Genomic DNA, 12,891 nt, shown 5'->3' on the forward strand with positions numbered 1-12,891 from the left:
CCCACTTGCAAAAAACTGATTTAGTTATCATTAAAATTAATTAAAACAGTGACATGCAAACTCAGAATATGACGCAAACCTGCAATAATTAAATATGTTAAATAACACAAATGTATCTAATCTCATTTTATTAACTAATGTCTTTGCTGCTGATCTTTGATGATCCAGTTCAACCATACTAATAAGCAAAAATGACTTTAGATAAACTAACAATTGTGCTTCATTGTTTTTTATTGCTAAAGGCGTGTTGAATCTTCTTCTCTTGTGTTCTGCTGTACAGACGTCAATTTACTTTTCCTTCAGCCTGAGGTTTATTCACTACACTTTTTGATGTGAAAGCGCTTTTACATTTGCTGTAAACAGAACTTCTTATATATATAAAAAAATCAAGCCCTGCCCATATTTAAAAAGTAACACGAAAGTAACGTAACTCATCACTTTCCATAAAAAGTGACTAAGTAACGTAATTAGTTTTTTTAGGGAGTAACACAATATTGTAATGCATTACTTTTAAAAGTAACTTTCCCCAACACTGCTTATGAAGACCTCCTTTTAATGGTTCATGGGTGAATAGTTTGTTTGATGCCATGCTTCCGGAATTTATGAATTTATAAGTATACATTTGTGCAATTTTTTGCAATTTAATTACAAATCCCAGCCTCCCAGAATCAATCCCAAGATCAGTCTTTTAAGAAACAGCGCAACAAGTGTAGCCTAATTCCAGAAATCTTTTTAACAAATCAAAAACAGACTGTGGGAGAAATTCAGCTTTATTCCCGAAAACAAAAGAACACATTGCAACAATATATAGTGTGTCAGCTTGTTTCCTGAAATGATTGGGTCTTATGAGAAAGGAATAGCTCAAAAAATTGGACTGAATCAATATAACTGAAAAAAAGAGATCAAATTAATCATAATAAATCAGTTGCATTGCATAATTTTTATTCTGTTTTACAAAATCAACAGGGCCCAGTGGGGACCAAAGGTCTGAGACCATTTTTGAAAATTCTTAAATTTGAAATACTTATGTTTATTTTGTATGTCGCTTTGTTTTATTTTTGCTTTCAACACCAATAAACTCTTTTCACAAAGGTCTCATTAAAACATGTGGATACAGCTGTTTTTCCTTTAACAGTCTGTATATTAGCCTATATATACAAATGAAAACATTTATAAGCAGCACAAATTGCATGCACATTTGGATTTATCACGCTCGTGTAATTCTAATCAGTAAGTGGTCATTTACTGTTGCCAAGCTGTGTACAGAGATGTGGCCAATCCTTAACATTTAGGAAAACATTTGTTGTATCACTGAGCGGCTGAATGTTTGAGATGTTGTATGTTTGATATAGTCTGAGCCACAGCTTTTGGTTGAGTGTAGTAAATATTTGGTCACTGTCTGTTCTGGTCTTGTGTAACAAAGTTCACATGCATTTGTACAGATTTGATGCTTATTTAATGGACTCCACCGCCATCTGTTTCTATTAAAATAGCTGAATTGCTACTTGAGATCTCAGGCAGGGTTTACATTGACTGAATGACGTAAAGGATTAAACGCTAATCCAAATGAGCGTGGTGCTTTATAAAAAGCTTGTTGTATCAGCGATTTCTTCGTATTCTATAGAATCAATCTTCTTTATTTTCCCTGATAAGGAAAAACAAGCAAGCCATAGCACATTCATATCAGGAATGGAGGAGATCTGCCAAGACGCTGTTTTTACAGGCATAATAGTGTTTTGTAGTTACACACATATGCCTTTGACTTTCTAAATCTGATTTAGAGATACATTTCATGTTAATAAACCATGTTTCTCAATGACATGACATATAGATGTAAAATTGTTACTATACCATTGCGTCATTTGCAGCATGATGTTTAATCATCAATTTACAGTCAAGCGTTGCATGTGATTTATTGTTACAGGATCGCATGTTAATATTAACAGCTTTTTGTTTGAGACAGATATATTGGATATTGCTAATATGATACATTTCATATAACCTTATGTCACACAAATTTCAGATGCTAGATAAAAATGCATTGCATTATATTTTTGTATATGGAATATGAGAAAATGTTATAGAAAAAAAAATGAAGGGGCTTTTATCCAGTACATATATTGATTAATTTTATTTTTGCATGAAATGTAAACTGGATTGTTGAAGTTCCTAAGCTTCAATAAAAGAAAAAAAAAAAGTGTACACCTCTATCATAAAAATCATAAAAATCCATACTGTGGTTAAAAAAGAAGCCTCTCTTTAAGCTACATCTGATCAAAAATTATGTCACACAGTTGTTTATTTTCTTGTGTAATCCAATGCATGTTGTTCTGTGATGAATTGGGAAAGCTAAGAGAACAAAAGAGTAAATATGCACTCTGGTGATTAATCACACATCAGACTATCCAGCAATCCAAATAACCAATTAAAAGAGTTTATTTTGAACTGGATTCTCTGAATTGCTCATTTTGGATAAATATCCAGTGCAAACAAGTATGGGACTGGATTAACTGTCCTTAGGTGTTTTTAGAAAAAAGACTTACTGTTCTTGGTTTTTGCTGTGTCTTAAAAATTTAGACTCATAAACATCTCTCATATAACCTATCTTTAAAGCAACAGGACCCTTGAATAAACATCCTTTCAAATCCGTCTTAGACGTGCAACGCATGCCAGAGATTTACTGTCCTCGGAACAAACAGTTTCTTTTCCTCTCTCTGTGAAATCATTTGGCCTCAATTTCACAACACTTGTACACTTCCTGCACATTACTAGTTTGTGCTTGCAGTGTTCATGGTTTCTACAAAGTGATTGTCAGTTTGCTGGCTGATAGAGATTTTGCAATCCACTCCACTCGCTCATTCCAGACTTGTTCACACATGCTTTGGCACCAAAAAGTGACTAATGAAGATCACAAAAGATCGCTGATATACTTTGATATAGATGCTAACTGCCACCTATTGTACCATATATTTCACAATATTAACAGGCAATTCATCTTTTGTTTTCCATCTAGATAAACTCTTAAAAAGCATTTTTCAGTGTGCATCATTTTTATGTGTAAGAGACAAGATCTCTATTCTAAATCTTTATAAATCATAGGACACCTTAGATATAAAATAAGAACTTAAAATAAAATTATTTTTGTTGTGAGAGTGGCTTCTCTAAAGTCTGAGGAGACTATATATAAAGATAAATAAAAAATATATATATTTAGTAACTTGGGCTCCGCATGTGCACTTGTAGTGTACTTCATATTTTAAAAATAATTATTACTGGCAGACAGTATAATATTAATTCAATAAAAGACCATTTGTACTTAAAATCAGTAAATTATCATGTTTCTTAAGTACAATTGTAAAAGTGCACTTTGTAGTAATGTCAAAGTAAATGTTGTGCTTTAAACATTTTAAATCATTAGGCCTTTGTTTAAGTAATGCTTGCACTTATTTGATGTCTTGAACATATAAAGCACAAATTATTTGAACTTTAATAAGTTTTTTTTTTTACATTACATTTAAAGTCAATGTATTCAAACTGTTCTAAATCGTAAATGCTTGTCAGTGTATTCGCCAGTACACTTCAAAGCAATTATGACACTGCATATGAAGACTTATGTTCATGGTTCAAAAAGCACTCTTAAGTTTAAGTAAATGCATTTCATATAAATCTTAAACAGATTTTATTGCAAACAGCATATAATTAAGTGTCCAAAAACATTACATTTAAAAACATTTAAAACCCACTATCTGTCTACAGGATGTTATTCAATCTAATCTACCTTTTATTTAGAAGATCCTTGAGAGAGTTGTACTGGTTCAACTACAATCATACTTATCCGCAAATTCTCTCCATGAAACATTTCAATCTGGTTTTAAAGCTCTTCACAGTACTGAATCTGCTCTTTTAAGAGTGTCAAGTGATATTTTCACTGAAACTGACTCTGGGAAATCAATGGCCCTAGTCTTATTAGATTTGAGTTCTGCATTTGACTTAGTTGACCATGAGGTCCTGTTGCGACGTCTGGAGACATCCGTGGGTTTTCGAGGCGTTGTCTTGCAGTGGTTGCGCTCTTATCTGAACAATAGATGTTTTAGTGTCCGTATTGGTCATCAATCCTCCACTAGTGTACCTCTGAACTGCGGAGTCCCACAGGGATCAATCCTCGGCCCCATATTGTTTATTCTGTATCTGTTACCTCTGGCTTCTATCTTTGATAAATATGAAGTATCCTTCCATTTGTATGCCGACGATACTCAGATTTATTTTCCTTTAAAACAGAATGATAAAAATGGTCTACAACCCTTGTTTGCCTGTTTAAGTGATCTTAAACTTTGGCTTTCAAGTAACTTTCTAAACCTAAATGAAAATAAAACTGAAATAATTATCTTCGGGCCCAAGGAAAACTGTGTGTTTGATGTTGAGCGTGGTTCTCTTGCACCGTATGAAACCCACTGCGCAAGAAATCTGGGCTTTCTGTTTGACCACAACTTAAAATTTGAGAAACAGATCAGTGCTGTTGTAAAGTCATGCTTTTTTCAGCTTCGGCAACTCTCTAAAGTGAAACCGTTTTTAACTCAGAGTAATCTTCAAATAGTGACTCACGCATTCGTAACATCACGACTAGACTACTGTAATTCATTTTACTTTGGTCTATCTCATTCTTCTCTCTCTCACCTACAGCTAGTGCAAATGCAGCAGCTAGACTCCTCACTGGGACACGCAAGTATGAGTCGATCACCCCTATCTGATTCAAACTCCACTGGCTACCTGTTAAATTTAGAATTGATTTTAAAATTTTACTTTTCTTAACAATTTGGCCCCTCAGTACCTGACTGATCTGCTCTGTCCGTACACTCCTTCTCGTACTTTCAGATCCAGCGATCACTGTCTTCTCATCGTGCCTAGATCAAGGCTTAAAAAACGAGGTGACCGTGCTTTTGCGACAGCAGGCCCAAAACTTTGGAACAGTCTGCCTCTCTATATCAGACTGGCTCCTTCAGTTTCCATCTTCAAATCTTCTTTAAAGACTTTTTTGTTTTCTCTTGCTTTTGATGCTCATTGATTCTGATACGATTACTGCTTATTTTTTCTTTTTGTTTTCTTTTTTTTTTCAGTTGTTTCTTTTGTCCGGTACTGCTCTGCATTTTATTCTCTGCTATGTACAGCACTTTGGTCAGCCTTGGTGGTTTTTAAATGTGCTTTATAAATAAATATTGTATTGTATTGTATTACATTTGTATCACATGCAGGTACAGTGTTATTTGAATCCTTTTATTTCCATAGAAAGTGGTCTTTTTAAAGGATACTAGTGTATTTCTTTTGCACAAGGCCAGAGCCTTACTCTTTGCTTAGATTGAGCAATTTCAGCACATTGCTCTTTGCACTTCTGGGGGGATGCTAACTGCATTTCATTGTCTCTATACGGTGAAAATAAAATTGGATCCGACCACTGCTTTAACTCAGACTGTGGATTATTCAGAATGGAATTCAGTGGTTTCTTAATAAATATCTCGGCACATTAATCTCACCCAGTAAGATGTTTGTCGTAAATATAGTGTGTCCTCTGGATGACCTAGTTTCTCTTTAAAGATGATGCTTTAGAAATTATTTCACATATCAGACTTAAAAAAGTGAAGTGTTACAGTAAGTTTGAGTGAACACAGGTCAAGTTGTTATCGGAAATGCAGACAGGTCAAAAGCAAGGGAAATAGTCCATGCGACAGGCCGACGCTACTAAATATTCATTTGCAACCACTTGTAACATTTCTCATGGCTAATGGCCAACAGAACCCACTTTCTTTGTATTAGTCATGTAATGCAAATGACAAGTTTGGAGTTGTTGCACAATGCTGATGACATATTGTCCTGAAAACACACATCCGCCCTGAATATTGAGAGTGTGAGAAAGGTACGCTACATTGCAGCGTTTGCAGTTTAGTGATAAAAGCCACTTAGTCACAGAATCATGTCAGAATCAAAACACCCTTAGGCTTTGTTTCTTTATGTTAAACGGCTGATAGGAAAGTTGTCTTCAGTTTTATACTTACACCTTTGGTGTGGATGGAGATGCGAAAGGTTCCAAGTGCTGTCAAGCAATTAAAACGTGATTGATGTTCTAATTAATTAATCTAAATTAATCAAATTATTTCCCAAAAGATAAAGTTATTAATGTTAAAACATTAAAAAGGCATTATATAAAGTAGCTCTAGAAGGAAATATTTTGATCGAACATTGAATAAAAGGGTATTAATGTTTTGTAAAAAAAAAAAAAAAAAAAAAAAAAAACAGCAGGTGGTGGAAAGTCACTCTGTTAATGAGTCAAAGAGCTGATTCACTGAAGAACTGCATGCGGTGTAAGATGATGTAAGGGTCTCATGATAAAATTAACATCTTTAAAGTGTGAAAGTGAAAGTGACGTGACATTCAGCTAAGTATGGTGACCCATACTCAGAATTTGTGCTCTGCATTTAATCCATCCGAAGTGCACACACACACAGAGCAGTGAACACAGTGGGCAGCCATTTATGCTGCGGCGCCCGGGGAGCAGCTGGGGGTTCGATACCTTGCTCAAGGGCACCTAAGTCATGGTATTGAAGGTGGAGAGAGAACTGTACATGCACTCCCCCCACCCACAATTCCTGCCGGCCCGAGACTCGAACTCAATTCAATTGGGAGTCCGACTCTCTAACCATTAGGCCACGACTTCCCAAATCCATCATTATATAATTATTTGCAATGCTTCTTGAGATTTTAGTAATTATTTAATGCTTTGTACCTTTTTCGTACATTTTTGTCCAACACTTTTTTTTTTTGGGATATGACTCTTTAAAGGTGCCATATGCAAAAATTGAGGTAAAAATATCCATAACATGACCTACTCGCATCAAAAGAATGAGAAGAAATAAGGGCGATGATGTCATTAAAAAAATTTCAAGTTATAGTGCTGCAGAGATATCAACCTTAATTAGCATTAGCATTACTAGCCCTGGCCCGACAGGTGTCGTAATACCAGTTTCGGCCATGGGAGGCGGTATGCGGGCAACATAACCACCAGCCAACCTGCAATACCCGAATAACTTACATGGCTTGTCGGCGTACCTGAACCTGATGTCAATCATGTGGAAAGTACAGCCCACTACTTCATTTCAGTTCAGGGAAGAGAGAGGAAGGATGGCTCAAGCCCTTGGCAAGAGACCAACACCCGCTACAGGGAAACAACCGCGCTCGGAATCACAAATCAAATCCGATAAGAAAAGAAGCCGAATCAGAGTAAACATCGGCACTGCTTTTAATCGCTGGAGACAACTGATGGACCTGAAAGAAATGAGGTTCGACTCCGAACGTGCAACATTTCTTTTGGATTGGTAAGTTAGATGCTGTTAGTATTTCGCTAGAAGTTTGTTTTATATGTTTGTGTATTTGTTTTCGGGAAGTTATAACATGTATCGAAGGCTGTTCGATAAACGTGCTAATGTTCAATTGCGTGTGTCTCACGGTGAATGCTTGAGAGTTGGCACATTAGTTCCCAAGCAGCATAAAGGACAGGTTAATTATTGCTGTTTAGCGTTTGTATTAATCTATGATGTGTCCCTGTTTGCGTACAGGGACATAAAAAATAAATTAAAAGTGATACGTGGACCAAGGTGTCTGAGATTGTTCATTTTAAGTAAAGGATCCTAATATTTCGTCCACAACAATATTTAATGAGGTTATAACTCCTTGTGGTTAGTCTGCACGAGATCAACAAGCTTGTTTGCTTTGCGGCCGCTTTAAATACAAAATAAGCATTCGATCTACGTTAGAGCGTCTGAGCGCTCACAAATCTTTCTGCAGCGTCGTGAGCAGAGCGGCAAGAGCGATTTTTGACGCTCTAGACGCCGGCGGTGTGAACGCACAGTTAGGCTTCGGCTATGGCTCTAGTGTTGTTGTGAAAGTAGGGGCGGAGCATAGAGACTATGCCGTTTCTCATTTGTTACTCTAGAGTAGACCAATTCACTTTATTGAGGCATACTGCCCCCATCTGGTATGGAATGTGGAGTATGACTTGATTTTTTTTTTGCCAAACATTACAGATGGCACCTTTAATGAGAACTTTACAAAAAATCTTTATTTAAAAAAGAATATGAAAAATACATCCATAACTAATGCCACAAAAGTGTACAAAAACAGGATCATTTCAGAGATGATTCTAAAAAACAAACAAAGAAAAAAAACAGCAACAACAACAAAAATCCAATATTAAAATTCTTTACGTATTGCTCAGTATTTTACATTATAAGTATGTTCCAACACTTCACGACTCAACTTTTGTCCATGGACACAATAAAAGTAGTGTAGCTGAATACTGACACAACTCTTTTCCTTCAAAACACAGACTTTCAGTATAAAAAAAAATCTATTTTTTATCAAATGAATGCTTACGGTGACAAGGTACCCTGAAGTGCCAGAAAAACACCATTAAAGTTCCATAACAAGTTCATGCAACTCTATTTTACACTATAGTACCCCGTGTTAGAAAGAGATCAAAATGTACAGCCAGAGTGTGTGCACAGTGCAATTATGCCATCTGAGGCTAATTTCAAAGATTATAAAATAGATATTTTATCCTGAGGCAGCTTTGGATGGCTCAGCGTGACATGCTCACTGATTAATTGCCTTTCTGATGAATTTTAGCCATTGATGTAGCTGTACGTTGTATGGGGCGTCTAATGATGAACCAAGCATGATAATTAATTACATGTGTGTATGAAAGATCGCAATGAAACAAAGAGTGAGAGAAGCACAGCTGAAAATGTTTTAGACTAGCTTAAAGAGATTGTAATTCTGGCATCCTTTGTTCGCCTGCCTGTTGTTCCAAACCTGATTTTCTTTCCTTTGTGCAGATACTGATGAAGAAAAACAGTGTTGATGTATATATAATGACAGCGGAAGACCGATGTTGTTTGAACCATGATGTCTTTAAGTCATTCAGGTTTGAAACAATGACACTATTTATCTTTGTGTTACTACTGTGCTTTCAAAATTAAAGTGCATGGCCACTTTTGACCCACACTCTAAGTCAAAACACTTTGACTTTGTCTGGTTTCCTTCCTTCTTATCATTTCCAGGCAAAATCAGCTTTGTTGCCAACATTATCACAGAGGGATTTGCTAACTAAACACTTCATTTAAAACCATTTAAATAAGGAGGGAAAAGTATGCATTTGCTTTTAGAAAATGTATATTTTAATTTGAAGACTTGCAATATATTTCATTTATTGTCCCTTTTTCTGAAAACTGAAAGCTTACAAGGCAGTGTGTGTTTTTGGAGTATGGGAAAGTGCAGCATTAAAGGGTTATTTCATCCAAAATTGAAAATTCTGTCATTAATTACTCACCCACATGTTGTTTCAAACCCGTCCAAGATCTTTCTTGATCCTCCGAACACTAATAAAATATTTTTTGATTAAATCCAAGAGCTCTCTAACCCTACATAGACAGCAATGTAACTGGTACATTCAAGGCTCACATTGTTAAATGCGATGGAATTAGCTGAATTAGACTGTTTTTTGACCCACTTTAGGAAGACTTAAAGGGTTAGTTCACCCCAAAATCTAAATCATGTAATTAATAACTCACCCTCATGTCGGTCCGGACTAAATCTAAAATATCTAAAACGGTGTTCCAAAGATAAACGGAGGTCTTACGGGTTTGGAGCGACATGAGAGTTATTAATGAAATAATTTCGATTTTTGGGTGAACTATCCCTTTAAGAAGTATCCTTTATTTGTACTTTCTCTTGTAAATTTTGTTGGTGTTGAAAAATACTGTATATTTGTAATGATCTAAAATAAAGATGCAATTTAGTACATTTAAAACATATTAACCTTAAATGTATTTTTGAATTATAGTTATACATCATGTACTTTATAGTCATGTACTTATTTGTGACCCTGGACCACAAAACCAGTCTTAAGTTGCTTGGTTATATTTTTAGCAATAGCAATAATAATTTACATTTGGATTTTTTGTCAAAAATCATTAGGATATTAAGTAAAGATCATGTTTCGTTAAGGTATTTTGTAAATTTCCTACTGCAAATTTATCAGAACCTAATTTTTGATAAGTAATATGCATTGCTAAGGACTTCATCTGGAGTATTTAGATTTAGTTCCAGATTTTCTAATAGTTGTATCTTGGCCAAATATTGTCCTATCATAACAAACCATACATCAAATGAAAGCTTATTTATTTACATTTTTAGATTATGGACAAACCTAAATTTCAAGAAATTGACCCTTATGACAGGTTTTGTGGTCCAGGGTCACATAACACTATACAATAGTGTATACAATAACAAAATAATTGTGCTGCTTTAAAGCATGAGAAAAGATTACTAAAACATCACAAGTTTAAATCTCTACTACAAATACGACTTTTAATTTGACGTTATTACAAAGTACACTTAACTGTGAAACAGTCATGAAAGTTTACTTTCTTTAATGATGTTAGTGAACTTATATTTCATTGATATTATATAATTAGCAAGTAGTTAAATATGCTTTAAAGATCTATAAAGACACTACAAGTGCATATTAAGCACAGTTAAGTGCTCTAATTGTTTACAAGGGTTTCGTTTTTTTTCTCTTCAGGATTTCTTCTTTTAAAGACCAAATGATTTTAGATGACTTATATTCTCATCACGTGTGGAATTGAATTTGAATAGTATCCTAGAACAAAGGTGAAGTTCTTAAGTGAAATGCATTATGTTTTAAAAATAAGGCTTTCGCCCACACAGCGAGATTAAATGGATGTGATGACAGATTTAGACCTAGAGTATTTGAATCACAGCTATTTGGCATGAAATGGAGAAACTCGACTCAGTAATTCATCTCACCCCGGCAAGTTCAGGCATCACTTGTAACACCTCAAGCTGATACTTTGGCATCGAAAAGATACAGAGATAAGGATCCTCTAAATCAATCACAAAGAGCTTAGCAAGAACAAACGCATGCTCTGTGGCACTGAACCAGCACGGCAAATTGATTTTCTTAAGAAGGCTGAGGTAATGAAATGCAAGTTGCTTTTTCACCAAGCAATTAATATCTCATTTATAGGCTCAATAAAGCATTATTATTGTGTATACATTTTTTATTAATTATGAATAGATTTTTTAAATGGATATTACATGCTAGAATAGTCGTTCAGATGGGCTTAACACATGCACAAAAGAAAAAGACATGACAATTTAAATGCACAACTCCAACTCTTTATTATAAAAAATGCTTTAAATGTATACTGCCTCTTATACACACTGAATCACACAGACACACACACACACACACACACACACACACACACTTACATGTAGGCAATGCGGTTCACAGGTTATATTTGACTAAAACATACAAAAAATATATATATATACATAAAGTGTAAAAAGATGCATAATGAAGCTTGGAGAAAAAGAGAACAAACATTCACAGTTCGTACATTCATATTGTTCTAATACAATGAACAGAAGCAGACCATATACAGTTCATTATGAACCTCTGCATGAAGATAACAATTCATAGGTGTAGAAAATATGAATCAGCAGGATTGATAGTGGTAGAAACTACATACTGTTACATTAGTGTGTTATAAACATAATACAGTTTGGTCTGTGGTGGCGTGGTCAAAGCTGCCTCTGAAACACTACATTTTGGAAGTGTTGTCCTCACTCCTTTTCTGTATCAATTGATTAACCCATTTTACTCTCGGATCAACACAGATCTCCCTTGAATTCCTCAGCTTCAAGCTGTGTGGAAAACAGAAAGAGAAAAGGAAATCATAAATCTCCACCCGAGTGTTGCTGGTGCAATGACCTCTAGCTTTGAAAGCAATCGTGTTGCTGTGTTTTATGTCGTACTCACACAACAGCAGGAATGTTACATCCTCCGTCGGTTTTCTGCTCTCTGAAACTCACGATAAATTTGTTGAGGTTCCTCTTGACATGCGCATACTTCAAACAGCAGTTTTCATAGGAACCTGGGAAGAAATCACAGTTATATTTAGTCATCTGATCTATCTATCATGAAAAGTGGTATTGAAAACATTCAATTAATCAAGAAATTTGTAAGTACAAAAACTAAAAAAAGCTTTTTTTATATTAACTCCAATAATCAAATAATTTTAGCTGTTTATCTTTATAAACTATAAAAGTGGTAACATGCACTTGTTACCTATTTTCACCCGATTTAACGCATAGAAATGAGTTTGATTGTACAAATTAGTGTATTTATGGTGAAACAGTGTATTTAAATCATATTTTTGGCTTGAATAGAACCAGTTCATTTAAATACCAATAATTTCCCAGTGTATTTATCTATGCATATGCTTTTTCGTATATAGTTTTTCCTTAATGCATTTAATAAAAATATGATCAGCTGAAATGTTTTAAAAAACGATTTAAAAAATCAAAAATGTGCATTTTTGGAAAGGTGCAAAAAATGTAAATGTTTTATTTAAACAAATGATATATTTAAAATATCATCATTAATATCGCATTATTAAGTCAACTCTCTTAATTAACCGAATTGTTACCTTGTGCCACACTGTGATGCACGCAAGCCAGCAGCAGGAGAAAAAACAGGATTTGAAACTTCATGTTTGAATGCTTTGTTTCCATGTAAGCTGCAAGAAAAGACAGGGAAATATTTAGTGCAATTTTCAATATATCATGTGCATCCACTAAGCAAAAACACGTGGCTGTAAAGTGCTGAATAATGTCTCACCTTAGAGATTCTCCGAAGAATGAGGTTTTCTTCACGGCTGAAGCTGCTCTTATCTCCAGCTCTGTTTCGCTCGTGTCGCTTTTTATAGCAACAAACCTGAGCCTCGGCCACGCCCCCCCCCCTTCAAATTTTGCCTA

General features: G+C 34.9%; 1 protein-coding gene across 1 annotated transcript; it reads right to left on the reverse strand.

The window, feature by feature from the left end:
• Positions 1-11,224: 11,224 nt before the first annotated feature.
• On the reverse strand, positions 11,225-12,891 carry ccl25b (chemokine (C-C motif) ligand 25b). The gene is made up of 4 exons (XM_026274915.1): positions 12,755-12,891; positions 12,564-12,653; positions 11,894-12,008; positions 11,225-11,778 (listed from the first exon to the last, which is right to left on the reverse strand). Exons 2-4 carry the CDS (start codon positions 12,646-12,648, stop codon positions 11,676-11,678), a joined length of 303 nt encoding a protein of 100 aa, XP_026130700.1. The 5' UTR covers positions 12,649-12,653; positions 12,755-12,891; the 3' UTR covers positions 11,225-11,675.

This window comes from Carassius auratus, chromosome 11, assembly GCF_003368295.1.
Source record: "Carassius auratus strain Wakin chromosome 11, ASM336829v1, whole genome shotgun sequence".
In the NCBI taxonomy this organism is placed as follows: domain Eukaryota; kingdom Metazoa; phylum Chordata; class Actinopteri; order Cypriniformes; family Cyprinidae; genus Carassius; species Carassius auratus.